This window comes from Eptesicus fuscus, chromosome 2 (assembly GCF_027574615.1).
Source record: "Eptesicus fuscus isolate TK198812 chromosome 2, DD_ASM_mEF_20220401, whole genome shotgun sequence".
NCBI classification, from domain to species: Eukaryota; Metazoa; Chordata; class Mammalia; order Chiroptera; family Vespertilionidae; genus Eptesicus; species Eptesicus fuscus.
In genome coordinates, this window is record NC_072474.1 from 41,643,392 (window position 1) to 41,671,200 (window position 27,809).

General features: G+C 38.0%; 1 protein-coding gene across 1 annotated transcript in view; it reads left to right on the top strand.

Annotated features, from left to right (window-relative positions):
- COL25A1 (collagen type XXV alpha 1 chain) overlaps positions 1-27,809 on the top strand; it is a 481,927-nt gene that overhangs the window by 292,361 nt on the left and 161,757 nt on the right. The window contains exon 5 of the mRNA XM_054722987.1: positions 8,350-8,367. Coding sequence (XP_054578962.1) covers positions 8,350-8,367 — 18 coding nt within the window. The remainder of the gene's footprint in view (positions 1-8,349; positions 8,368-27,809) is intronic.

The following is a 27,809-nucleotide window of genomic DNA, read 5'->3' on the forward strand; positions in this document are numbered from 1 at the left end:
CCCCATGTGGTCAAAGATCCTGCCCCCATGTGGACACAAGATGGCCACCACAAGATGGCCAGCAGGAGAGGGCAGTTGGGAGGCACCCGGCCTGCAAGGAGGGCAGTTGAGAGGGACAGGCCTGCAAGGGAGGGCAGTTGGAGGTGATCAACCTGCAGGAGAGGGCAGTTAGGGGTACCAGGCCGACAGAGGAGGGAAGTTGGGGGCAAACGGGCTGGCAGCAGAGTGGTTAGGGGGTGATCAGGCTGGCAGGCAAAGGGTTAGGGGCAATCAGGAAGGCAGGCAGGCAAGCAGTTGGGAGCCAGTCCTGGATTGTGAGAGGGATTCCGACTGCCCGTTTAGGCCCGATCCACCGGGATCGGGCCTAAACGGGCAGTCGGACATCCCTTGAGGGGTCCCAGATTAGAGAGGGTACAGGCTGGGCTGAGGGACAACCCCCTTCCGTGCACGAATTTCGTGCACCGGGCCCCTAGTGTAATTATAAGAAAGAAAAGGATTCGTTTTTTCCTACAAACTCTCCAACACTTGTTTTTACTTGTCAGGTGTGAGGTGGTATCTCATTGTGGTTTTGATTTGCGTTTTCCTAATAGCTAGTGAAGTTGACCATCTTTGTATATATTTGTTGACCATTTGTATGTCTTCTTGAGAGAAGTATCTTAGGTCTTCTGTCCATTTTTAAAATTAGATTTTTGTTTTGTTTTTTTGAGTTGTATGAATTCATTATATATTTTGGATATTAACCCCTTGTTGGAGGTGTTGTTTGCAAATTTCTTCTCCCATTCAGTGGTTGACTTTTTGTTTTGTTGATGGTTTCTTTTGCTGTGCAGACACTTTTCAGTTTTATATAGTCCCATTCATTTATTTTTGTTTTTATTTCCCTTACATTTCAAATTCATGAAATCCTCTCTAAGACCAAGATACATAAGTTTAGTTCCTATGTTCTCTTCTATGTAATTTATTGTCAGGTTTTATATTTAGGTCTTTGATCCATTTTTAGTTAATTTTTATATATGGAGACAAACAGCAGTCTAGTGCTGGTGGGAATGTAAACTGGTATAGCCACTATGAAGAACAGTATGGAAAAAATGAAGAACAGAGTTACCATATTACCCAGCAACTCCTCTTCTGGTTATGTAACTGAAAAAATTGAAAACATTTATTTGCAAAGATATATCCACTCCTATGTTCATTGCAACATTATTCATGATGGCCAAGACATGTAAACAACTGAAATGTTCTTTGGTAGATGGTTGGATAAAGAAGATGAGGTACTCATGTTCACCCTTACAATGCTGGTTTATTTGGCCAGTTCTGTGGCACTGGCCATAACAGCAAGTCAGAGTGTGGTACCCATGACTATCCCTTTTAGTGTTTATGACAATTTTTTCAGGATTTTTGGTCAGTCTCAGAATTGCTATGCATTGGCTCTCATGGTTTCAGTGCTTTACTGTTCTTCAATATGGCTTTGCGGCTTTGCAGCATAGTGAATTTTGGGACAAAACTTCTGTCTGGGACTCAATGTAACAACAAACAATACCTGTAACTTTGCAATATGTACTGGAGAACAATTCTTGTTTATATTTTTAATTTTTATTGATGTCAGAGAGGAAGGGAGAAGGAGAGAGAGAGATAGAAACATCAATGATGAAAGAGAATCATTGATTGATGGCCTCCTGCATGCCCCACACTGGGGATAGAGCCTACAACCTGGACATGTACCCTGACCGGGAATCAAACTGTGACCTCCTGGTTCATAGGTTGATGCTCAACCATTGAGCCACACCAGTCAAGCTGGAGACCAATTTTTTATAAACCAGGGCACCAACCTCTCACCTTGGGGCCTATGGAATAATTACATAGCCTTGACCAGGGGTCCTCAAACTTTTTAAACAGGGGGCCAGTTCACTGTCCCTCAGACTGTTGGAGGGCCGGACTATAGTTTTTAAAAAAAAAACTATGAACAAATTCCTATGCACACTGCTAAGTCGGCTGCTAAGCAGGACAGGCAGCAGCGGCAAAAACACCCGGCGGGCCGGAAAAATGTCCTCGGCGGGCCGCATGTGGCCTGTGGGCCGTAGTTTGAGGACCCCTGGCCTTGACATTTACAACAGTTATCTTCCATACAATTGCCTACCTAAAATTGTTATGTCTTTAAAATTTTTCTTAAATTTCTCTCTAATTTATGTGATTTATCTACACATTAAAAAGAGAGCATCTTAACAAAAAATGGTGTGGCACATATATACAATGAAATACTACTCAGCCATAAGAAAAGATGAAATACTGCCATTTGGGAAAACATGGATGGATCCTGATAATATCCTGCTAAGCAAAATAAGCCAGACAGAAAAAGTTAAGAACCATATGATTTCACCTATATGTGGGATATGAAACTGAAAGCAACAAATGAACAAAGACAAAAACAAAAACAAAAAATAAAATAAAAAAAAACCTCGTAGACATAAACAACACTATGGTGGTTACCAGAGAGATAGGGCAGTGGGTGGGGAAGTAAAGTGTAAAAGGAGTCAAATATATGGTGACAAAATATTTGACTTTGGGTATTAAACACAATATATAGATGATGTATTATAGAATCGTACACTTGAAACCTATATAATTTTATTAATCCCAATACATTTAATTTTTAAAAGCTGTGATATATATATATATATATATATATATATATATATATATTTATTTACAATGGAATAAAAAAGGAAAGAAAAGGTAAATATGGTATTGTGTTAGAAAATATAATAATGTTTTTAATTATTAAGGGAAGGACTTTTTAACCTGTTTAAGTATAAGAGTAAATCTTTAACTACAGTATTTATTTATGAAAGGCAAATATGGAAGAAATATTCCAAGTTTTGAATCAGTTTTTATTTTCTTTAGATGAATCCAACAAAACCATCTCCATGTTTGCTCTCGCTCTCTTCCTCTCTCAAATTTAAAAAAAGCAATATGCACCAGGCTTGAGACTATAACTCTTTATTTTCCTCTAGTGTAGAATATGGTTTCTTCTTCCCAGAATTAAAATACTGAGGATTAAGGTTTTTTAAGTTCTTAAATTGAAATGCTCTTATCTAAGAAATATTATGTGACTGTGGCTAAGGTAAGAATTATTCCTGTCTATCCTGTAGGGTGACACATTAGGCAGTATAAGTTATGAATAATGTTTATTTTAGTCAAGCATGTAAGAGACCTTGGAAGCATAGACATTGCAAGACTATGCAGTCTCTGTAAAGCATTTTAAAATTATTTCACACCATCCATAATGCTTTACTTCTTCAGTTGCTTTTATCTGTAATATACCACTTGTGTATTAATTTGTTTTTTAAATTTATAAGCTTTTTATCTAAATTTGTATTAGTTGAATGATTTGTTGGTATTGGATATATAGCCTACTTTAAATTACCATGCTAAATTTTATAGCATTTTATAAGTATCAAACTAATTTGATGTAATAGCCTCTCATTAATTGGATATGGAAGCTTAATCAAAGTAGGAAGAGATTTTTCTTCAGGATAGAACTCTCATGTTTTTGTTCTGTGCCATGTGTGAAGGATCTGATTCGTCCTGTGAAGCCCCTGCAGTCTTTGCCTGATCAGTTCCCTCTCTATTATCCGAATAATATTCACTGGATGGGGAGTCTTTCTCTTTGACATGGATGCATTTATTCTGCAGTGAACAGAAGTTAAGAGACCCCTTTCTGGAATATTGGATTAAGAAATTACCAGATTTAGGTCAAACTGTGACTCTCGAAAGGTTAAAGGATCCCACCCACATGATTCTAGGATAGGATTCCTATTGCTCCTCCAAACCTCCTGCCACCAGTGCAGTGATGTTGCCACTCAGAGTTCCTCTGATGTTGTTCTAAAGCTTTACCTGAATGGCCACTTCAGGTGTTTTCACCTGAGGGAAAAATAAGCTTGACATCCCAGTGTGTGGATTTGAGAACTTCAAAGAGAAAATGGAGTTACAGTAGTCACTTTCAAATGATCTTTTGGGGCAGTAAGGGTTCCAAAATGCAAAATACAGAAATTATTGTTTTGAAGTATTTTCTTTCAATTCAAGAAAATGAAATAAATCTGAAATGAGGGTATTAAAAATGGTCATCAAAATTGGGTTTCCTAATGAACAGTTTGTAAGTTATTGAAGTAATTGCTTTCTAATTACCTTGGAGCAGAGGTAGCACCTTTTAGAGTTGCATGAGCAGTACTAATATTCCCTCAAGCTTTTGTAAATGAAAATGGCTTTATTTAAGATTTATCACAGTAAGTTTATGTGAGTCTGTTATCCTAATCAATATTTCAAAATAAGATTGTACTTTAGCCTGGTGGGTGTGGCTCAGTGGTTGAGCATTGATCTATGAACTAGGAGGTCATGGTTCGATTCCTGGTCAGGGTGCATGCCCGGTTGTAGGCTTAATCCCCAGTAGGGGATGTGCAGGAGGCAGCCGATCAATGATTCTCTCTCATTGATGTTTCTATCTCTCTCTCTCTCTCCCTTCCTCTCTGAAATAAATAAAAATATATTAAAAAATTAAAAGTACAAATTTTGTGTGCCTATCTGTGCATGTGGGAATGGAAAAACAGTATTTGTCCCATCTGAAAAGGAGTGCCACAGATTTACCACCCATAAAATAAGTATCCTGTAGTGAATCTAATTGTCTCAGTCAGAAATCTAAGACTTTGTAGATTTAGGAAGAGTGTTAGCACTTTCTGGCAACCGTACTTGTGATAACAGCCCAACAGAGAATGGTTAATATTGCTCTTTAATGGCCTAATGTAACAGTACATCCTCCAGTGATATGTCATCTCATTATCATGTTCCATTGTGGTTTACTTGCCTCACAAAACTTTCAGCTTGTTTTGAACACTTTTCCGTCAAGCATCAGCTACTGGCTGATTGTTTTCCACCATACTGTTCTGATTACCACTTTTTAAAGCCGGCTCCTCTTGATTTTTCTTTTTCGTTACCCTGGTGCCTTAGCTGTCTTGAGGGCATTACACTGAGCTGTTGACATTCAGTAAATCAGCCCCTGGGAGCATTGGGCATTCTCCATCTTTGCATGTATGTTTGTTCCAAAGGTCAGTATTTCTGTGATTTAACTATTTCCCTTGGCATGGCTCTTGATTATGCTTGATTCCAGTTTTTATTTATAGTAACAGTTTGGTAATTTGTTTGCAAAAAAAGGTCCTTTTCAGGAATTTTATTTTAAAAATTCAACTAAGTTGTATTTTGTGAGTTTTCATCATAACTTATAAACTATTCATTTAAAAAACTATTTTAGATGGAAAAAATTAACCTTTTGCACTCGGATGTAGAGTGTGACTCGACACGGTTAGCATTAGAATAAAGGAATCGAGAAAAAAGCAAGCGAGTGCAAAGGGTTACCTTTCATAGTTGATTATTAGTAATATTCACTACCTATATATTATAATAGACTAAAAAATATATCCACTAATGAATGAAAATACTTGTTTTTCTCAATGAGTTACTCAGAAGCAACACGGAAAATCCTGAGATGTTTCTTTTGGTGATTTGTCATGAGGAAGACAGTACCTACCACCTAGTGTGTCACCCACAGGGTGTTTCTGAGACCAGCTTCACTGTGGGCTCTTTTCTTCTCTCCTACATGCCTGGCACCCTGCAGGAAACTCACTGCCACGCCCACAGATACCTCCCCTCTTTAGGTGACTCTTTTAGGATGATTGCAGAATTCTAGCTGGCACTGGCCGGCTACCTCAGTTGCTTCAAGCTTCGTCCCATAAGCCAAGGTTACAGGTTCGATCTCCAGCTAGGGCACATACAAGAATCAATCAATGAATGCATAAATAACTGAAAAACTAATCGATGTTTCTCTCTCTGTCTTTCTCTGTCTCTCCCTCCCTCCCTTCCTCTCTCTCTAAAATCAATACATAAAATAAAAAGAAAATATTCCAGTTGCTAGACTGTTTTTCTGACCGGTATTCTACTGTGTCTGCTAGTGCATAGTTTGTTACCTCACACTGAGTGTAGGCAGTCCTAAAGTCTTGGACTTATAAGATTTATAAAGATTGCATTGTGTAATCCATGTTTTAGGGAGAGTTACCAAATTTGTCATGTTGTATGCATCATTTTTCTGGGAAGCCTCTCTACTAACTCAATTCCATCCCTCTTTTTAAAGTTCCCCACTCTACAGACAAACATAAACACATACACATGCATGCACACCTTAAATTCATATCACATGTTAGGCCAATCTGAGTTTTCTGTTGCTGTATACTTTCCAATGCTTATTTGGAAAGTACACAGCAACGTTTTCATTTCACCATCATTTACTATTTGTTCTCATGATCACTAATATAAAATGTATAACACAACGTATGTTTGCATATAGTAACATAAATATATGTACACAGTATGCTAAAATCATTTGTTCAGTGTAATAACACAAATGACACATTTTAAAAATAGACAGGAAAATTCTCATTTGTAGGACAAGCAAAAAATTTCAGCAACAATGCTAAAATACTTTTCTTTTGAAGAAATTTTTTCTGATTTTGGAGAATCCTACATTTGAGTTTTTATAAAAACATACAAGAGATGTAATGTATTCCAAGGTTTTTAAAATGTTTACATTTCTGAGTTTGTACCAGTTTTAAATTTCAGAAAGATTAGAAGCTTAAAACATCTAGAGGGTAGGCGAGAGGGAGCATGTATTGCAGTTTCACCTATTACATGGATCTGGCAAGATCCCTATTTGTATGTAAGTGGAGAGCCCTGCCTTTGTAGGTCTTCCATGTTGAGAGCTGACGTTAGGGCTGTCTGTTCCCGTCCAGAACCTTTGCTGACCTGGTTTCTGGACAGGCATCAGTTAGCAGTCTGGTCCTGCTGGTCAAAGGTCTGCATCTGGAAGCAGAGGTTCACCTTGTAGCCGAGGAGTGGATGGAAGGTTTAAAGTCCACTCTCTTGAAGAGTGCTCTACTATCATTGTTCTAAGCAAGCCTACTTCTTTTTTTCTTAAACTTCCAGACTAAAAGACAGAATGACCTGGTGGAAAAGCATGAACTTCAGAATCAGATTTGGTTTAAATTTTGCCTCCCCAGCTATGGACTGTGTGATTTTTCACTTATTTCTGTGAGCCTCAGTTTCTTCATTTGTAAAATGCAGGGAAGTTTATAAGTAGTAAATGGAAAAACAAATCCCAAGTGACTGGTATTTGGTTAGGAATTAGTGAATATTATTCTCTTTCTCTCCCTCCACCACTAAAGAGTACAGGAGTAGAGTGAGTAACCTCCACAGCAGCCTGGTTTAGCTCCCCTTCATGATTTGATTACACAAAACCTGGCCAACCACATTTTCAGACAATGCTTTTGAAAATCATCTGTTCTATCCCCAGTAAGAGAACAAATCATCAAAGAAATTCTAAGCTTAGAGAGGGGCTAAGAGAGAGCAAGTCTTCTCTGGGAATTGTATTAGCACCATGCTTTCCTGAATAATACTCACTGGCATATTGCTGATGCAATGAAATTGTACATTATTAATGTATTTTTTAAGATTCCTTAACTCAGTGTGAACTTTTTCTTTCATCTCATCTTACACAAAACCCAATTGAAGATTTTAAGAAGGTGATGTGTAATCAATACTTTTATTCACACCTGGTTTTTCTCTTAGTGACAAGCATATACAAATATGCTGCTTTGAAGTTTTTATCAACTTAAATAAGAAAGTGACATTCCAAATGAATTAGATTGGCCAGAGGTTACATAATCTATTGACTATTTGAGGAGTTCTGATGCACTTAATTGAGCCAAACCCTCTCCTCCTGTCCTTTTAAAATGCCCATAGGTAGGATTATGCACAATAAGAGATAAATATTTATTTTTAAAACCGATTAAAGTATTATTGAAACAGTGAGAAATTCAAAGACTTGATGAGTTCTAAAACTAAGATATCTGCCTCTTTTTTCCTTCACTCTGTGCCAATATGTAGCTCATAGTAACAGTCTCTGTGAGTACACCCTCTTTTTCACTAACCATTCATTATGACCATGTGAGGTAGGTTTCCCTTTGCCTTCTCTTTCTGCAGTTTGATTCTAGAGCATACTGAAACCCTTGAGTCATTTTGGAGTTACATGTAATAGACCATAATATCAAGATCTTAGATGATAGCATAGAGTAAAAATGTAAACTATAATATGATTTTAAAACCACAAAGTAAAGTTTGCCAGTAGTTAGGTATTGATTGTTATCTTCAGAAATATTTTGAAAAGGTTTTCAGAACTAGTTTGAGTTTTAACTGAGCAATTCACTGAAGAAAACCCATTTGTAACTGTTTCTGTTTCTTTTTCAATTTCAGGGTCAGCCTGGTCCTCAGGTAAGTGAACTCTCTTCTAACAAATTAATTCCAATTTAGGAACTTTCCAGTGTGGAGGTTTTTCTGCAATTCTTTTTCAAAGGATATAAAAAGCTGTGAGCCAGTAATCATGACACCACACAGTAGACCAAATATTTCCCAGGAGTAAAGCTTCGGCGGGGCCTCTCCAGGGCTGTATGAGCCACGTCAGCTGTTGGGCCAGATGGCAAGTTAACAATGTACTATCATCTAAAGCAAAACTCTTAACTGATCTGAAACAGAGCCACAGGACTTTAATGTAAGACAGAATGACTTACTAGATGTCGGCTATGAACTGGCTCACATTAGGTACTGATTAATCATATACTAATAATGTTGTTGTAAATCCACAGACTCTGATCATGCAGACTCTGATCCTACCAGCTTCATTTGATTCATTATAGACAGATATTGAATTCATTCCCCACTTTCAATATAAACCAACTGTTGAAGACATGATTTGTAATTAAATGTGAATACAGTCAACATAAAATCTTTTGAGCCCTAAATCATATTGAAGAAAATGAGGAAATTTTAGAAGAGAGTAATGTGTATAAAGATGAAAGTACAAAAGGAGGGAGTTTTAGAAGTGAGTCAATACAAAACAACAAATTTAATATTACTACTTATTGTAGTTTGTAGGAAGCTATAGAGAAGGAACGGACATTATTAATGTTTCACGCTTAACACTGTAATACCTGTAAATAACATAATTATTTCTTGAGTTTCCCTTATGTCTCTTTCCCCTTGACATACCAAATGCTATTTCTGTCCTAGATTGTTTGATAAATAAATGACTTTCATGATATCTTTGTTAGTCAATATCATAAATTGTCTATTGTGTGCCAGTTTTCATATTAGACCAAGAGAATATTATTTATAATTTTTATGAGCTCTGTATATTAAAGATGTCTGACAAACAAAACCCCCCATATACTTCAATAGAGCAGTCTTCTTCACACTACACTCATGAGAAAAAGTTTGACATGTAATTAATTTATATTCATTTAAAAAATTCTCTCATTATTTGAGATTTTTCACTTAAATTTTTAGTTGATTCAAGGTAATTATTAGAGGGAAAAAAACTAATCAAAGCAAGTTGTAGCTTATTCCCTAAGTTTGAAACTGTTACATTATATTGGGATGAAGACAAAGTAAAAGGTGTTTTGCCTGTTTTATTTTATTGGATGCTTACCACAGCCTTGGGAAGTATTATATATACAAAATACAAGAGATAAATGATTCACCTGGGATGATACCATAAAACAGGGAGCAGGAGTCAAGTTTGTCTCTAAAACCCTCATACCCTTGTATCTCTCTAGGGAAGAAGTGAGATAATAGACAATCAAAGAAATTGGAGTGTTAATCAAAGACATTTGAGAGAGGATGATAATGTTTAACATATTTTAAGTTTTAATGGAACTTCTGTCTTAGCCTGCATCACCTCTCACTATCCCAGAGCAGTTCTTAACGTAAGGATTTGAGCACAAATAATTTATCTGGGAGATGATCCCAGGTAGCATTGTGAAGAAGTGGGAAAATAACACAGGGAGGGTATGAAAACCAGGAAACAGATGCATCAATGAACATGTTACTGCTGTGGACTGGGGCTCAGTCCTGCTGAAGAACTTAGGAGAGACTTTGTAGAGCTTGACTCAGACTCGTCCCATCAAGGGGCACGGAAATTGATGTATCTATCCACTAATTTACCTTTCTTCATTGTTGAGAGTTGTGCCTGATGTTAAGTCTCTGGCACTTCTGACCTGCCCCCAGAAGGTCTAGCATAATCCAGCTGCTGGACGAATGCAGGAAGCCATAGGGATGTATGGGACCTGTATTCCACCACTGACTTGGAGGGAGGCAGTGATGTGGGTTGACACCTACATCTGCTAGGCAAGTGTCCTATTGACAAAACAAAGAGTGAGAAATTCAGATATGGATGTAACGATTTGGGAATTGGACAAAAAGACAGCATTAAAAGCATATTAGTTAATGAGATGTTAAAAGGAATAACTGTAAAAAGAACAAGGTCATAATAAATCTTGAGTGTACTGCTACAGTTAATGAGCAGAAGAAAGATGGTGAACTAACAGCACAGGAAGCCAAGGATGGACAGAACTAGGAACATTTTGGATCCCTGTAGCTGAGATTTAAAAGTATATTATGGGCCCTGGCTGAGTGGCTGAGTTGGTTGGAGCATCAACCTATATACCAAAAGACTATGGGTTCAATTCCTGGTTGGGGTACATATGGTGAGTAATGGATCAATGTCTCTCCCTTCCTCTCTCTCTATAAATCAATAAAAACATATCCTCAGGTGAGGGTTTTTTTTGTTTGTTTGTTTGTTTGTTTTTAGTTCTATTTCCTCCATGAAATTGAACATCAACAAAAATTTTTAAAAAGAGTATATTATGGTATTTCAGAATACCTTTACATCAGGTCTTAAATATACTTTAGAAAAATAAACTTTGTAAACTTTGTAAACTGCTTTCACTTGAAAATTTTAGAAACTTTTGAGGGAGATAGGACTGGCATTCTCAAATTGTAACCTGCTCTGGTTTTCCTTAATTTTGGCTACCAGCTTATGTATTATTTTTCTAACCCCTAATCAACTCTCGGGACTTTTTTAAAACAAAAAGTGGATGTTAAATATAAAGTAGACTTTTAACTAATTTTATATAACTAAAAATATAAAGACTTAGAAATGGCTTATATAGTAGATGCAATTATCAATAAACATAGCAGTTATAGTCTTTTATACAGTTATACAATACCACCTTAGCATGAATCCACTTTTTCTTTGAGTATATGTATGTAAACTATACATTAAATTTGTTTCATCCAGATTTATAATGAAAATGCAAACAATGTACATTTAAAACCTGAATTAGGAAATTATAATGGGCTCTTAAATGCTTGAAAGGTTTCTTTCATTTGATCAAATTTCTCTTAAAATGTCCATGTTTTGTTATTTGGGTCACTAAAAATTATATTAGTCATATACAGTGTACATAATAACAGGGTATGTTTTTTTTTTTTTTCATTATTTCTTTGGTAACTTAAAAAGATATCCACTTTTTTTCTTAAATTTTTATCTTATTCAGTTTCCCTGATTTTATAAGATTTACCAGCTAAAACTCTTCATAACTTATTTTTTTTGTTATTTATAAATATAAGATTCAAAATAACGAATTTACCTGCATTTCTTCCCTGCTGATCCTGTTCCTCCTTCATCCCTGTGTCTTCTTAGCACATTTTTTTTTAACTGTGGGGAAAGGGAAGCGCACAAACATTGCAAAACTTTCTCTTTACCTTCTCCTCCTATTTCCTTTTGTAACTGGTTAAGGGAGGAAAGGAAGAAGAAAGTTTGCCATCTAAACAAGCTTTCTCCAAGTAAGTTCCCTTGACTAGTCCTCAAAACCCCCTTTCTGAGTCATAACCGTGTCACCCAGGGATGACCCTCCCTGTGACTGGTTAGTATTGTGAGAGAAAGCTTCTAAAATCCCAAATTCCAGCTCTCAATGGATTTTTCCATTAGGAGAATTACCAGTATTGTTTCTGTTGTACAACAAGAATTTTTTTAGGTACATTAGTAATAGGCTATTGTGATTGGGCTGGGAAAATAAACTATATTTATATTATGAGTCCTCTGGGAAGATAAAATCAGATTTCTAACAACTAACTTCCAAAAAAAGAGTTGTATATGTTTGAGTTGGGAAATTACACATCCTTTCAAGTTTATAAAAGATTTGGGCAGAATTATAATTGCCAACTTGTTGTTCATGTACGTTTGTTTATGTCTGTGAGAGTTTTCTTGCTGAGGGTAAATATTCCCATGCTGTCTTTTTCACAGTGTTATTTATTATACAGTGCAAAACTCTTCCTTAGAGAGCATAAAACTCAATTTTGCTTCTTTAATATCACACTTATTTAGTAAGAACGTCCAGATTAATAAGGTTTCATTTCGCAGACCAATAGCAAAAGGAACACATCTTTTATATCAGCAGAAGGGAGTTCTTCCCATCATCTTCCTAAAATTAAAGATGGCTAGATGACTTTAAATTAGATTTTTAAACAATTTTGAAGACAGGAAAGCTAAATGGAAGTAACCCTGTTGCAGTGATAGCATGAAATTAAATACAAAAATAGGCCTTGGGGAAGGGAGGTGAGTCTTTGCATTTACCAAAATGGGTGAGAAAATGGTTCTTGACAAGGGAAATAAGATGGTGAAAGGGTAATAGAAAGAAAAAGGGTAATTCTAGCAGCTGTGGTTAAGATGGAAAAGAGGCAAGGAAATGAATGAAGAGGATGTTGCTGTGAATCCACTGAAACAAAGGAAATCAAATTCTTAGAGAGAAAAGGGGTGGGGTAGAGTAAATAATGTCCCAAAGACTTGAAAAAATGGTTTGGGTAAAGAGAAAAAACATGACAACAGAGTGTAAGTAAGGGAAGAAAGAAGGAAAGGAAACTAGAAAAAAGACATGAGCATTTCTATTTCAAGCTGACGGTACTAATTATTTGGGGGTGGGGTAAAATTAATCTATTGAAATAAAAGTCACCCTGATATTTCTTCATTAATTCATATTAACATAATTCAATTCAATTCACTCAAATATTGATTTAGCTCATACTATGTTCAAAGCACAATGATAAGGCTGTGAAATTGTGGTGCTCAAGATAGATTCAACTATATTTTTATAGTTCTTTTAATATTACTAGTCAAGTAGAATATGGAGTCTTGTCAATTCTCACAGGCCCACCATCTGAGGATGGCTTTACCCACATCTCTACATCTGGGAAATCCCCAGTTTCAGCTGGGACCCTAAACACGAGGTATTTAAAGAGGCATTTTTCCAACATGCAGGTGACTGAGGATCAATGCCATTTCTCTAAGTGTGGTTCTGGTGCCATGTTTTATTGGTAATAATTGGCTTTCTGCCAAGATCAAGGCATCCCTGTTCTGGTAACTGAGTCCTTTTTTGGCTCCCCAGTCCTACATCCCCTTTCTGTGGTCCTCTCTTCATCCTAGGTCCTCCTTTTCCTTGTCCCTTTACTACCAGGTGTTAAGAGTCATGCTGCTATGTTTCTATGTCTCTGGGTTTATTTTTAACAGACTGTCAAACCTCAGAGGGAAGGCAGGGGAGCAGGGAGGGGGGAGGGAAGAGACCAACTAATGAACTCATATGTGTATCTGCATAACCCAAGGACACAGTTAGTAGGTGGTGAAGGCTTGCAGGGGAGGGGGGAAGAGGGCAATGGGGGGGCATATGTAATACTTGCAACAATAAAGATTTATAAAAAAATAACTATATTTCAAACATTGTAAAAAAAAAAAAAAAGGAAGAGTCATGGTGCTAATGCTCTTTGCAGCCTTGCTAATGACTAACGGAGCAACTATACAACTATATCCTCTAGCTAACTGCCCACTTGACAGGGTTTTACCTTTTCTTTCTTTCTTTCCTTCTTTCTTTCTTTCTTTCTTTCTTTCTTTCTTTCTTTCTTTCTTTCTTTCTTTCTTCTTTCTTTCTTTCTTTCTCCCCCTCCCTCCCTCCCTCCCTCTTCTTCCTCCCTCCCTCCCTCCCTCCCTCTTCTTCCTCCCTCCCTCCCTCCCTCCCTCCCTCCCTCTCCTTCCTCCCTCCCTCCCTCTCCTTCCTTCCTTCCTTCCTTCCTTCCTTCCTCCCTTCCCCTTCCCCTTCCCCTTCCCCTTCCCCTTCCCCTTCCCCTTCTCCTTCCCTTCCCTTCTCCCCTCCCCTCCCTTCCTCTCCCCTCCCCTCCCCTCCCTCCTTTCTTTCTTTCTTTCTTTCTTTCTTTCTTTCTTTCTTTCTTTCTTTCTTTCTTTCTTCTTTCTTTCTTTCTTTCTTTCTTTCTTTCTTTCTTTCTTTCTTTCTTTCTTTCTTCTTTCTTTCTTTCTTTCCTTCTTCCTTCCTTTCTTTCTTTCTTTCTTTCTTTCTTTCTTTCTTTCTTTCTTTCTTTCTTTCTTTCTTTATTTCTTTCCTTTCCTTTCTTTCTTTCTTTCCTTCTTTCTTTCTTTCTTTCTTTCTTTCTTTCTTTCTTTCTTTCTTTCTTTCTTTCTTTCTTTCTTTCTTTCTTTCTTTCTCTCTTTCTTCTTTCGATTCTGACTTCCAAGTGCCATTCTGCACACTGTGAAGACATGACTTTTGCCTAGCCAGTCATTGTTGCAGTTAGTCAGGAAAATGAGCATTTAACGTGTTCCTATCTCTATGGTGAAGACACTGAGAGTGAGGATTAAGTGTAGCATCAACCAATACGATCCTATACATGTCAGCTAGATAAAATATTTCTATCATGGTTCTGATTATGTCATTCTTCTAACCCTACAACTTTAATTTTAATGTAATTACCACTTAGAATGTAATAAAATCTAGTTCCTTGCCTGACATTCACATCTTTTGTTTTGGCCTGTTTTTCAGCCTGATCTCCAGATAATTTTTCATTAATGCTCTTTCTGGACACTGTGCTTCATCCAAACCAAGTCAAACCATTTACTTCCCCCCCTTTAAATCTGTTTTTCTCCATTTATCTTTTCTTAGAATATAGTCTTTTCTCCAGAACTGCTTTCCTCTCAGTCCCCAGATACACTCAGTTTCCACATATCCAAATATGATCACCTTTCATATTTACCCACCACTTCTTCCATCAAGATATCTTTATTTTCCCTTAACTGAATATAGTTTCTCCCTTTGCAAGCTCCGTGATCTTGGGCAAGTTACTCAATCACTGAGTCTCATTTTTCTCTCTGTAAAGCAGAGATAATAATGTCTTATCTCAACAGATGGTTTGAGGATTAAACTAAGAAAATATATGTATAACTTCTAACTTGGTGCCTAGTACATGAATGCACTCAATAAATAATAATTCCCTACTTTCTATTGTATCACTATTATTTATAAAAGATATTTCTCTCTTTATTACTAGCTATGATCTTCAAGAGTGAGATCTATGTTTTCTTTCATCTTTAGAATCCTCTATAACACTTGACATAGTTCCTTGTAGACAGTAGAAGTTCAACAAATACTATTGAGTTGTGAGCGTTAAGGAAAAAAAAAAGCCGAGGAACCAGAGGCATGGGTATGTGGAACAGACTGAAAATAGGAGGGGCGTGGGGAGGACTGTATAAAAGAAGGTGAAGAGAATAGCCAAAGAACATATATGCATAGCCCATGGACACAGACAACAGAGTGGTGTAGGCCTGGGGAGGGGTGGCAGGGCCTGAGGGGACATCTGCAATAGTGTCAGCAATTTTTTGAACAGGATATCTGTAACAAAATAAAAATAAAAAAAAAAAAAAGAAAGCAGAGGAAAAGAGAAAGCTATCAGCTTCTCACAATTCTAAATGCTCCAGTCAGTAATACCACTTACCACAGGTCTCTAAGGTTTCTACGCTCTGAGATTTTACTGAGCTCTATCAATGTTATTATCTCACTTCCAAAAGGTTTGGGGAGTTTGTATACCTTTGCTTCCGTTCATTTCATAGTTTATTTATACTGATATTTAGTTTTGGTGAATATAAACAGATAGCATTAACCCAGGGCCATGCTTATAATGTATTTTATTTTGTAACAATTTATTTGTAGGATTCAAGGCTTGGATTTGAATTTTAATAATTGAGACAATTATAGAAAGTAGTTCATGGTGGTTGTGTGTAATGCCACATTGCTAAAACAATAGCATTCTCTCACTAGTAAATAATTTAATACAAATTGTAGAAACGAATTGTTTTTAAAAATCCTTCTCAGGATACCATCTCATATGCTTTAGAAAAATACTTCAACCCTTTTCCCACCGAAAATCACTCCACCAGTGGAATCATTTTGTTAAGTGAAAGTTACCTCTTCCATATCCAGGACATTTCTTTTGCATGAAATTTTTAGAATTTAAAAGCCCTACTCATAACTCCTCTTTGGAGTTGCATGTGAGCATAAAAGAGATATAATTCCCTTAGGAATTTGGAGCACTAAAGCGGCATGCATGTTGTAATTCTGTATTACTCAGTGAGAAAAAAATGTAAGAGAAAACCACAAGCAACCATCAGACAACTGCACATGGAGGCGGTGGCTTCCATTTGTATTTTCTTGAAAAGAAGTGGAAGATGTCACTTTGCCTTTCCCTCCCAAACCCCCTTTTGCTTTTTGTTGTTCTGATATTGTCATTGCCATTTCACAACATTTTTCAAAAGTCAAGCTGTGTGTGCCTTGTAAAGAATTATTTCTGATATTTTGGGGCAGTATTTAACTTTCTATTCATATGTTTTTAATTATATACTAAGCTCCTTCTAACCTAACACTTTAGCAATTCCCATATTTCATGTTGTGTTTCAGTCCAACCTTTTTCCGATCCACATAGTCTGTCTTGGGGGCAGGGGGAGGACATCTACATTCTGCAAGGAATTTGGAAAGCATGTGCTTGTGTGTGCATGTGTGTGTGCGCGCGCGCGTGTGTATGTGTCTGTGAGTGTAGAAAATCTTTATTTTGCTTACTACATAATAGAACTATCATATTAAACTAGTAATCATTAATCAGTCATGCTGTATTTCATAATGTATTATCATTTCCCATTATCTATATTTTATGTCGTGGTTAGATGATAAAGAGAATGATTATTTAAGTCTTAACATCTTAGATTTTTAAAGATATTTTATTAAGTAAATGGTAAATATGATATGAAAGACTCCATTGTACTCTAGGTAACTTTTATCTTTAAAGGAACACATAGCATAACAGTTTATTTATTTTATTAGAATTCACATTTTTAGCATGGTCATTTGTATATTGAAATAGTATAACGTCATCCTCAAAGTTTAATTCTAGCTTAGAATTCTTGTCTACTGAAATTAACTGAAGGACATTTATTGCCATCTTTATGCCTTGCTCTCTATCAAATATATTCCTTTTAATTCTGTCTAAATAAAGGTGAATAACACATAGCTTTCCATGAATAATTAAATTAATCCAACATTGATTAGTATATGTGGAAGTTATTATTTTCTGAATTTTTTACTCATTTTTGTATCTCAACTTTTTTATACAGTGTTGATATATAGAAAATGCACAATAAATTTTTGTTGAGTAAATGTATACATTTAATAATGCTGATTTAAAGATAATTTTATATTCATTTGATGATGAAATGACTGAATTAATTGAAAATATTAGCTTTTGGCAGTCTATTTTTTTTTAATCCTCACCCAAGGGTATTTTTTCATTGATATTTAGGGAGAGTGAAAGAGAGAAGGAAAGACAGAGAAATATTGATGTGAGAGAAACACATTGATTGGTTGCCTCCTGCATGAGCCCCAACTAGGGCCTGGCCAGGGAGGATCCTGTAACCAAGGTATGTGTCCTTGACCAGAATTGAACCCGGGACCCTTTGGTCTGCAGGCCGACGCTCTATCCACTGAGCAAAATTGGCTAGGGCTGGCAATCTATTTTTAAAAAAGCATATGGAACACATTGAATATGGTTATGGGGTGGCTCCATGGGCAGACAGGGGTTTAAATCCTCATATTCCACTTACAAACTGTATAACTTTAGGCAAATTACCTTTTTTTCTTCAGTTTTTCAATATAAAATTAAGATGGTTGTTTTAATTTAATACATGACTTACTAAAGCACTTAGAACAGTGTCTGTGGCATCCATAAGTATTATTATTAAGGGCCTACTTATGCACACATCTTCTCACATCAGCACTCGCACAGGGACAGAGCCATATGGACGTTACCCTTCTAGAGGTACTTCATCTGTTGGATAAGTCCAATAGAATAATGACTTCAAAGCATATAGAGGTTTAGAATAAGTAGTTCAATCTTAAAATCAAGGAATTCATGAAAAGTGATTATAACTGTTAGATATGCTTTATAGTATAGGATTCTCTATTAAAACAGTCATTTCTATGCACATTTGTAAGTGTGTCTAATTCTTTCTAAAAATATCAAGGAGTTATAGTTAAAAATATTTTTGTCAGTGAAGCAAAATTAATTCAGTTGTAAATGTTTTAAACTTTAAGTTAATATCTACAAATTTTCTCAAGTATATTATGTATGTACTAGTGGCCCAGTACATGAATTGGGGGGAGGGGGGTTCCCTCAGCCCAGCCTGTACCCTCTCCAATCAGGGACCCCTTGGAGGGTGTCCTGTGGGATCAGGCCTAAACAGGCAGTCGGACATCCCTCTTGCAATCTGGGACTGCTGGCTCCTAACTGCTCACCTGTCTGCCTGCCTGATCACCCCTAACTGCCTCTGCCTGTCTGCCTGAGCATCCCCAACTGCCTCTGCCTGCCTGACCTTTCCCCCAACTGCCCTCCCCTGCCAGCCTGATTTCACCCACAACTTTCCTCCTCTGCCAGCTTGGTTGCCCCCAACTGTCCTCCCCTGCCGGCTTGATCTCACCCCCAACTTCCCTTCCCTGTTGGCCTGATCTTGCCCCCAACGGCCCTCCCTGATCTCATCCCTAACTGCCCTCCCCTTGCCGGCCTGGTTGCCCCCAACTGCCCTCCCTGCCAGCTTGATCTCGCCCCCAACTTCCCTCCCCTGCTGGCCTGATCTTGCCCCCAACTGCCCTCCTGTGCCAGCCTGATCTCACCCCCAACAGTCCTCCCCTGCCAGCCTGATCTTGCCCCCAACTGCCCTCCTCTGCTGGCCAATTTGGTTCTGATTGGTCGGTTTCTATGCCAGTCAGCATCAAAAGCTCCGCCTCATAGGCAGCCATTGGCTCCTCACACTTCAACCAGATTTGGTTTTGATTGGTCAGTTTCTATTCCAGTCAGTTTCAAAAGCTCTACCTCCTAGGCAGCCATTGGCTCCTCACAATTGACCCAGATTTGGTTCTGATTGGTCGGTTTCTATGCCAGTCAGTGTCAAAAGCTCCGCCTCCTAGGCAGCCATTGGCTCCTCACAGTTGACCCAGATTTGGTTCTGATTGGTCGGTTTCTATGCCAGTCAGCATCTCAGGGCCTATCAACAGGGCCTAATCTGAAAGGCAGGGCTGATCAGCAGCCCCAGTGGAGGCCTGGAGAGAAATGGAGGCGTGGCTGCTGGCCGGACTGGGAGAGAAAGAGAGAGGCAAGTCCTGATCAAAAACTCCCACAGAGGCAATGGATCTGTCCTTGCTTCTCTCTTCAGGCCTCTCTTTGGCCCTGATTCACAGCCCCCTCAGCAGTCAGTTTTGGGGCACTGCACCTGCAGCGGAAGCAGTCAGCGCTGGGTTGCCACGGACTGCAGGACTGACTTCTGGTTGGTCGAGCCTCAGTCATTACCAGACGTTATGATCCAGGGTTTTTATATATTAGGATATATTATTTCACATATATGTTTAATAATTTTGATATCATAATCTAAATTCTTAATAGACTAAATTCATTAACTATCTCCAGTCATATTCCATTGATACCACATTTAAAATATTTATATTTTTTATTGATTTCAGAAAGGAAGGGAAAGGGAGAAAAAGAGAGAGATAGAAACATCAAGGATGACAAAGAATCATTGATTGGCTGCCTCCTGCACATCCTCTACTGGGGATCAAGCCCACAACTCCGGCACATGCCCTGACTGGGAATTGAACGTGACCTCCTGGTTCATGGGTTGATGCTCAACCACTGAGCCATGCCATCTGGGAAATTGATACCACATTTTTAATATAGAATATATTTCTTGGATTGTGTAGAGATTAAAATGGAGGAATACTGTAAGATAGAATAAGGTAAATGGTATAAAGTAAAATAATAGCTCCAGAAACATCTGGGGGAGGGGGTGGGCTAGAAGGATCAATGGGGGAAAAAAGGGTACAGCTGTATTATTTTCAACAATAAAGATAAATTTTAAAAAGTAAACATCTTATTCTGCTTTCTCTCTTTTGGGTAGACCATATTTAAACTTAAACAATGACTGAAGGAGACTCTACTACCTCCCTAAGCTAAGGAACTTGAAGTGAGACTTCGTATTTCAGACTTTTTAAAATGATCAGTATATTCAGTGTTAATTATTTTTAAGATCTTAGATCAGGCAGAATCTGTCACAGTAATTCACATTCAGTAAATATTCTTTTAATAAAAAGTACATGGAGTTGATTTGCATTTCCCTAATGATTAGTTATGTTAAGCATCTTTTCATCGTCTGTTGGCCATCTGTGTGTCCTCTTTGGAGAAATGTCTATTCAGGTCCTCTGCCCATTTTTTTTTAAACTGGATTGTTTGGCTTGTTTGTGTGTTGTTGTTTTTTGGTGTTGAGTTGTATGAGTTCCTTATGTATTTTAATATTAACCCCCTATTGGATATATAATTTGAATATCCTTGCACCTGTCAAAGTGGCTATGATAAATAAAATCAATAAATGACAAGTGTTGGTGAGGATGTGGAGAAAAGAGAACCCTGGTACACTCTTAATGGGATTATAAATGGGTGCAGCCACTATGGAAAACAGTATGGAGATTCCTCAAAAAATTAAAAATAGAGCTGCTATACAACCCAGCAGTACCACTTCTGGATATTTATTTATCTGAAGAAATCTGAAACACTAATTCAAAAAGATATATGCACCCCTCTGATCATTTGCAATAGCCAAGATATGGAAGCAACCTAGGTGTCCATCAATAGATGAATGAATAAAGATGATATGGTATATAGATATACATATATACAATGGAATATTGCTCAGCAATAAAAAAGAATGAAACATTTTTTTGTTTTGTTTTGTTAATCCTCACTAGGATATTTTTTCCATTGATTTTTAGAGAGAGTGGAAGGGAGAGGGAGAGACACACAGAGAAAAACATCAATGCGAGAGAGACACATCAATTGGTTGCCTCCCACAGATGCCCTGACCAGGACCAGGGATCAGGCTGCAACTGAGGTAGGTGTCCTTGACCGAAATCAAACCCAGGACCCTTCAGTCTGAGGGCTGACGCTCCAACCACTGAGAAAAATTGGCTGGGGCAAAATCTTTCCATTTGTGACAACATGGATGGACCTAGGGGGTATTGTGCTAAGAGAAATAAATCAGAGAAACATATATACCGTATGATTGCACTTTGTGGAATCCAAAAAACAAAACAAATGAACAAACAAAATCAAGCAGAAACAGAACCATAAATTCAGAGAACAAGCTGATGGCTGCCAAAGGGGAGGTGGGGAGGGGATGGGTATGAAAAAAAATCTATTCTTTATAAAATGCATGGAGTTGAAGATAAGTCAAAGATGATGCATCCTCAGTTGATATAGTTGAATAAATATTATCAATTATTTTGCTTAGAATAGTTATGACACATCTTGCCTATAACCTCTTCTTACCTGGCAACCTGAGCTATGGAGTTATTTGGCAAAAAATAAAGTGGAATTTTGATTTTCTCAAAGAAATGTTGATCCTTGCAGTAAACTCAGGGTCTCCATTTAAATTAGTGCATGTTGTGCACTGCACAAGGCTGCTCAGCCAAGTGGGAGGTGGAGTTTGAAATCCAGTTCCTGCTTCCCCCGCCAAGCTCTGTGCCCTGGCATGCGGCTACATCTGTCTGGAGGAAAACTACTTATCTAATTCATACAAAGTCTTGATTTGAGCCATCAGGACCCTGAATGAATCATGTGTAATTTATTACAAAGAAAATTAGCCAGAATCTAAATGGTGGGGATTGTGATCTGAGATGAGAACAAGGCATCCAGGAGGAAATGTAGAGAGGGCAGTAGACGCCATCCTGGAGAGAAGCCACAGCTGGCTATGGAATAGATAAGTAGGAGCTGAAACTATGGCAATGAGTGTGATGCCCAGAGAGTGTGTAGAGGCAGAGTGTATAGAGTGTGTAGAGTGTACAGAGGGAAGAGAAGAAATCATGGATTGGGGAAGGGTTAGTTATGAACTATGAACAGGAAAAGCCCATCAGAACAGAAGACCTAGAAAAAGCCATTGGCAAAGAAGCTTAAGGACAAGTGGCCAGGCACATGAACTATGTTCAATATGCTTGCAATTAGGAGTTATTTAGCGACTTTAGTAGGAGGGAGACAGGAGTGAAAAATATCTGCCCATGTTTGAGATGTGGGGAAAAAATTCTTTCATTGGATAGAGCTCATTTTGTCTTCAAGAAACTGTGTAAAATTGTTTTATTCCTTTTGCTGTTAGTCTTAACTCTTGTGAACTAGAGTCATGAGTCAACAAATGAGAGGTTGTAGTGACTTCTAAGGCACAGTTGCTAGCTGAAATAAAATATATCCTCATTAGCATTAATTGGAAGCAGATTGGACATACAGTTAGATATCTGTGACCTTAATTGTCAACAGGCTATTCAGGGAATACTAATTTTGGCTCTGATATCTTGAGACCTATGTTGCATAAAATCTGCTAATATATTTATTGGAATACTAATTTTGGCTCTGATATCTTGTTAGAGACCTCTGTTGCATAATATCTGCTAATATATTTATTGTACAATCACCATGTTTAAGGAATAAGGCTATACATTAGAATTAGAGAAGAGAGGAAGGGAAATGATATTTATAGAAGACCATATGTTCTTTTAATTCCTTCCTACAACTCCCATATAAGATGATTATTTGTATGTCCCATTTTACAGATGTGGAAACTGAGGCTCAAAGAGGTGAAGTGATCTGTCCAAGGTGATATGCTAGTATATATTAAAACCCCCAAAGTCATGTTTGTTACATATCCCCATATACCTCTCTTCCTGCCCTTAAGAGACCTGATAGTTTAATATAAAGCATAAATCTTATACCTAGCAGGGTGAGCTAAGTTTTATAAAAGAGTCACAAGTGTGGGGGAGTTCAAATATAGGGGGGAAAAAAACATATCAACAAGAGAGTGAGATAAAGTTAGAGAAGGGCCCAGCCAGCGTGGTTGAGTGTCAACCTATTAACCAGGAGGTCATGGTTCGATTCCCGATTGGGGCACATGCCGTGTTGTGGGTTCAATCCCCAGTGTGGTGTGTGCAGGAGGCAGCCAATCAATGATTCTCTCTCATGGTTGATGTTTCTATCTCTATCTCTCTCTCCCTCTCTCTTCCTGAAATCAATAAAAAAATATATATTTTTAAAAAGTTAGAGAAGTCACTGAGATGAGGCATCAGTGCTATATACTAGCACATCACCTTGGACAGATCACTTCACCTCTTTGAGCCTCAGTTTCCACATCTGTAAAATGGGACATACAAATAATCATCTTATATGGGAGTTGTAGGAAGGAATTAAAAGAACATATGGTCTTCTATAAATATTATTTCCCTTCCTCTCTTCTCTAATTCAAATGATAGTGAGATGGTAGAGATGGGACTTTTAAATGCAAGGACTGATATTTCTTTCAGAAATTCAAATTTCTAATATGTTCATCCCCCCTGCCCTGTGGCCCCCCCCCAAGTAGCTCCATAGCTCAGGGCCTTTCTAAAACATAACCATCATTTCATATCAGCCCTAATAAAATTAACAATAATTCCTCAATATCATTATACCCAGTCATATTTAAATTTTCCCAATTGTCTCACAAATATCTCTACAAATGGTTCATTTGAATTAAGACCCAAAGCTCACACTTGGCATTTCTATGACTCTTCAATCTCTTTGACTCTGTAGTTGTCTTTCTTGTCTTTTTATTTTGTTCATGTCATCAATTTTTCCAGGACATTTATCCTCTATGTGGAATGCCCACATTCTGGACTGGTCTAATGACTTCCTCGGGGTGCTGCTTAACTTATTTGTCTTTCTTCAGTATTTCTTATAAACTGTGAGTTCCTTCAAAAGTTTGATTAGACTCCGGTTCAACTTTTTGGAAGACTCTTATAAAGATGTGTGGCACTTTCTAGTCCACTATATCAAAAGGCATCGAGTGTTTTTGGTTGATCAGCAGATCAAGTGCGATTGGCTGGATTCCCTACAACCTGGCACCTCACAGCTTTTGCATCTATCGAGGATCGTTTCCTAGAACAACTTTTTCATTGTGGATTGAAAATGGGCCCTTCATCTTTTCTGAGCTGAGGATATATACTCAGAAATGTGCCTTAGAAAAAACATAATGTGACAAAAGTGTGTAGGGTGGAGTGGAGTAAGGGAAAACCAGGAGAGGCTTGTAGACTAGTCCTGTTTCCAGGAACAAGCATGCCAAACATGGAAAGATAGATTCAAGGGATTTTGTGGAGAATTAAATCTATAGGACTTGACAATAGAGTCCATGTACTGACTCAAACATAACACCGAGTGCTTAGGCTTGGAGGAGTAGTGGTGTGTTTAACAACAACAACAACAACAACAAAAAATAGGGAAGTCAGGAGTCATGACTGGCTTGAAGCAGAAAGCGAGAAGCTTGGTTTGAGAATGTTGAATCGAGCTGATGATGGCATATCTCAGCTTAGACATCTGGTGAGCAGTTGGGAATGCAAGGATTGCGGCCTGGAAAAGAATTCAGGACATAAGTCAGGTAATAGTTAAAGCCTTGAGGGTGCATTTGATAGCTGCTGAGGAAAGTAAAGTGAAAAGACAAAAGGTTTAGACACAAGTTTGGGCAATCCTGACATTTATGAACTTTGTCAACCCTTCCTCCCAAAGCTCCAGTTTATTTAGTTTTAGTTTAGCACAGGGTAACTCCTTCCCAGGATTGGCCCAGCAGTCTCCCTTCTCCTAGCTCAGCTTTCTTCTTCCCAACGGAAAGAAATGCCCCCAACACCAATATGTATTTCAGCTCTTGTTACTTTATCTTTACCCAAACCAGACTGTAAAAATATGACGTCTACGCTGCTACCTCCTTTCTCTTTCCTCAAATTCAATTTCCTTTCTTTCTATGACAAATCTGTTATTTAGGGAAATTTGGTGGAAATAGTAAGAAGAATTTAGGGCTTTACAATTGAGGGAATAGAGGGCAAAGGCAATGTTTCTTCTCCCTGGCATTAGCAGAGGGTGAATGAACATGTGTGGAGACCAAGGGGAAGGACCTAAGGGAACCATAGTGGTGGAAGGGACCAGTGAGAGCAATGATAAAGAGCAGGGAAGATTAGGGAGGAGGTGAGAGGTATTAAGCAGGTATGATCAAGATCTTCACTCCACAGAGAGGAGGGTGAAGATACAGAAAAATCTGGAGTCAGAGAGCCTGGTAATTGTTAAAGTTTACATTAAAAGCTTTTGATCTTGACCTAGCCGGTCGCTCAGTTATTTGGAGCATCATCCCATACACGGAAAGGTTGTGGGTTGGATTCCCCGTCAAGATACATATCTTGGTTTCAGGTTTGATCCCCAGTTGGGGCATGTGTGGGAGGCAACCAATCAATATTTCTCTTTCATATTGATGTTTCTCTATCTCCCCCTTCCTCTCTCTCTAAAATCAATGAAAAAAATTTTTTTTTTATTTTTTAAAAAAAGCTTTTGATCTTTTTAGTCATCAGCTGAAAATGAGAGAGCTTGGGCTTCTAATTTACATTGGAAGCCCGAGAATCATGCTAGCCTCAACTGGCAGCATTTTTTTCATTCCTTCTGCATATCTTCTTAGACCCAAAGGGACATCCTACCTCATCCCTGTGCTGTGCTCGATTGTTCTTCACAAAACCAGTATTGCTCCATAAGTAACTACAAACGAAGCAAAGAATCAAGCTGACCTTCAAACCAGGCTTTCTTGGGTAGCCCAGGCAAAATTATGTGGGGGTGTTATATATAGGAAATATGCTGAAATAGGCGATTATAAATTAAACCCACGGTTTAAAGATACATGTACTACCTCTGAATACATTTGCATTATATTGAGGACACTGAGAGTATTGTAGGATAGTTTACACCATTAGCTGTGAAATCACAGGGGCTACTGTGGGCATTTGTAGAGCAAGTTGATACTTTCTTTCGACAAAAGGAATGTTTAGGATTCCAAATCTTTCACCATGGAGTTCATTTGATTTGACCTCTTAAAAATAAGTTAAAAATGCAAAGTTAAACAAAAAAGTTTCAGCAATTCCTTCAAACATTGAGAGGCAAAGATGGATGCTGGGAAGAAGGCCCCCTTGGTTTTGAGTGGCAGGAGTGGTAATTTGACTGTGTTTAATTTGTGTTGTGTTAGAAAAGAAAGCCAGAGTGAGCGTCCCTGATTCCTGCAGTTTTATAAGCCCTTAACTCCATTGAGCTACATTGGTCTTACTTTTGAGAGTCCTTTTTAATAGGTTGGTTTTTTTAAGTTTTCTTTTAGTGCTGGACCCCACTAATTGTTTCCTTATGGCAGCTGCTTATGATTTAAGACTGATCATGGGCACATACAGTCCCTTGTTCAGGACTCAAACTGACACCACAAAGGAACTTATACTTACGATCTCACCACAGAAAATGCCCAGAAAATAATAGCTATAGGAATTAGTTTTGCAATAAGTGGGGCTGTTTGGGGTAGCTTACATTTCTGTTTATATCTACCTCTTTTTGTGCTTGGTCTCTTTTAATCTTTAGTGCAGAATGAAAGGTGTAAAGTCTGAAGCTATAAATCTGTTTATAGATATAGTTCCCTTCCCTGACTTAGCCAACTTTGAGACTTTAATAAACACACTTCTTCTCAGCAATATTGAATCTGGTTCTTGAATAATTCTTTAGGTGTTGCTGTTTTGAACTCTGGGAGTTTTATTGCATGCTTTTCTTTCTGGTGTTTTAATTCAGCAGCAATTGATTAAGCATCTACTATATGCTAGGAATGACTAGGGCCTGAGGTTTAATCTTGTTTAGTCATTAAAGTAATATGGTTAAAACTACAATGAAGTATTTTTGTTTTGCTTTGTTTGGTAATAGTTCCTGGACATTGAAGTAAATTATATTAAACCTGCATATTCTCCAGTGTTTTTAATCACTCACATAACATGTTTCTCACCACATTGCCTTTTGACTTTAAGAAATCAATATATTTACTCTCTTCATCCTCAGATCAAGTTATCTGAAGAATAAATTTTATGTTTACTGTGATTAAAATATTAAAATTATTGAAAATATTGAGTGTGTAGATCAGGCATTCTACAAATTGCTTCATGGACAGTGTTTCATTTTAGCCAAACAGTAAGCATTGTTTTCCACACACACTCACACACACACCCACAGTGACCTATCTATACTAATAAAAGGGTAATATGCTAATTAGACCGGGAGACCTTCCGGACATCCTTCTGGACAAAGCCATGGTGGCGGGGCTGAGGCAGAGGCAGTTAGGGGTGATCAGGCCAGGAGGGGAGGGCAGTGTGGGGTGATCAGGCCAGTGGGGGGAGGGGGGAGCAGTTGGGGGTGAGCAGGCCAGCAGGGGGGCCAGTTGGGGGCAATCAGGCCAGCGGCGGGGGGGGGGCAGTTGGGGGTGAGCAGGCTGGTGGGGGGGGGCAGTTGGGGTGAGCAGGCCGACGGAGGGAGGCAGTTGGGGGTGAGAAGGCCAGCAGGGGGGGACAGTTGGGGCGAGAAGGCCAGTTGAGGGGCAC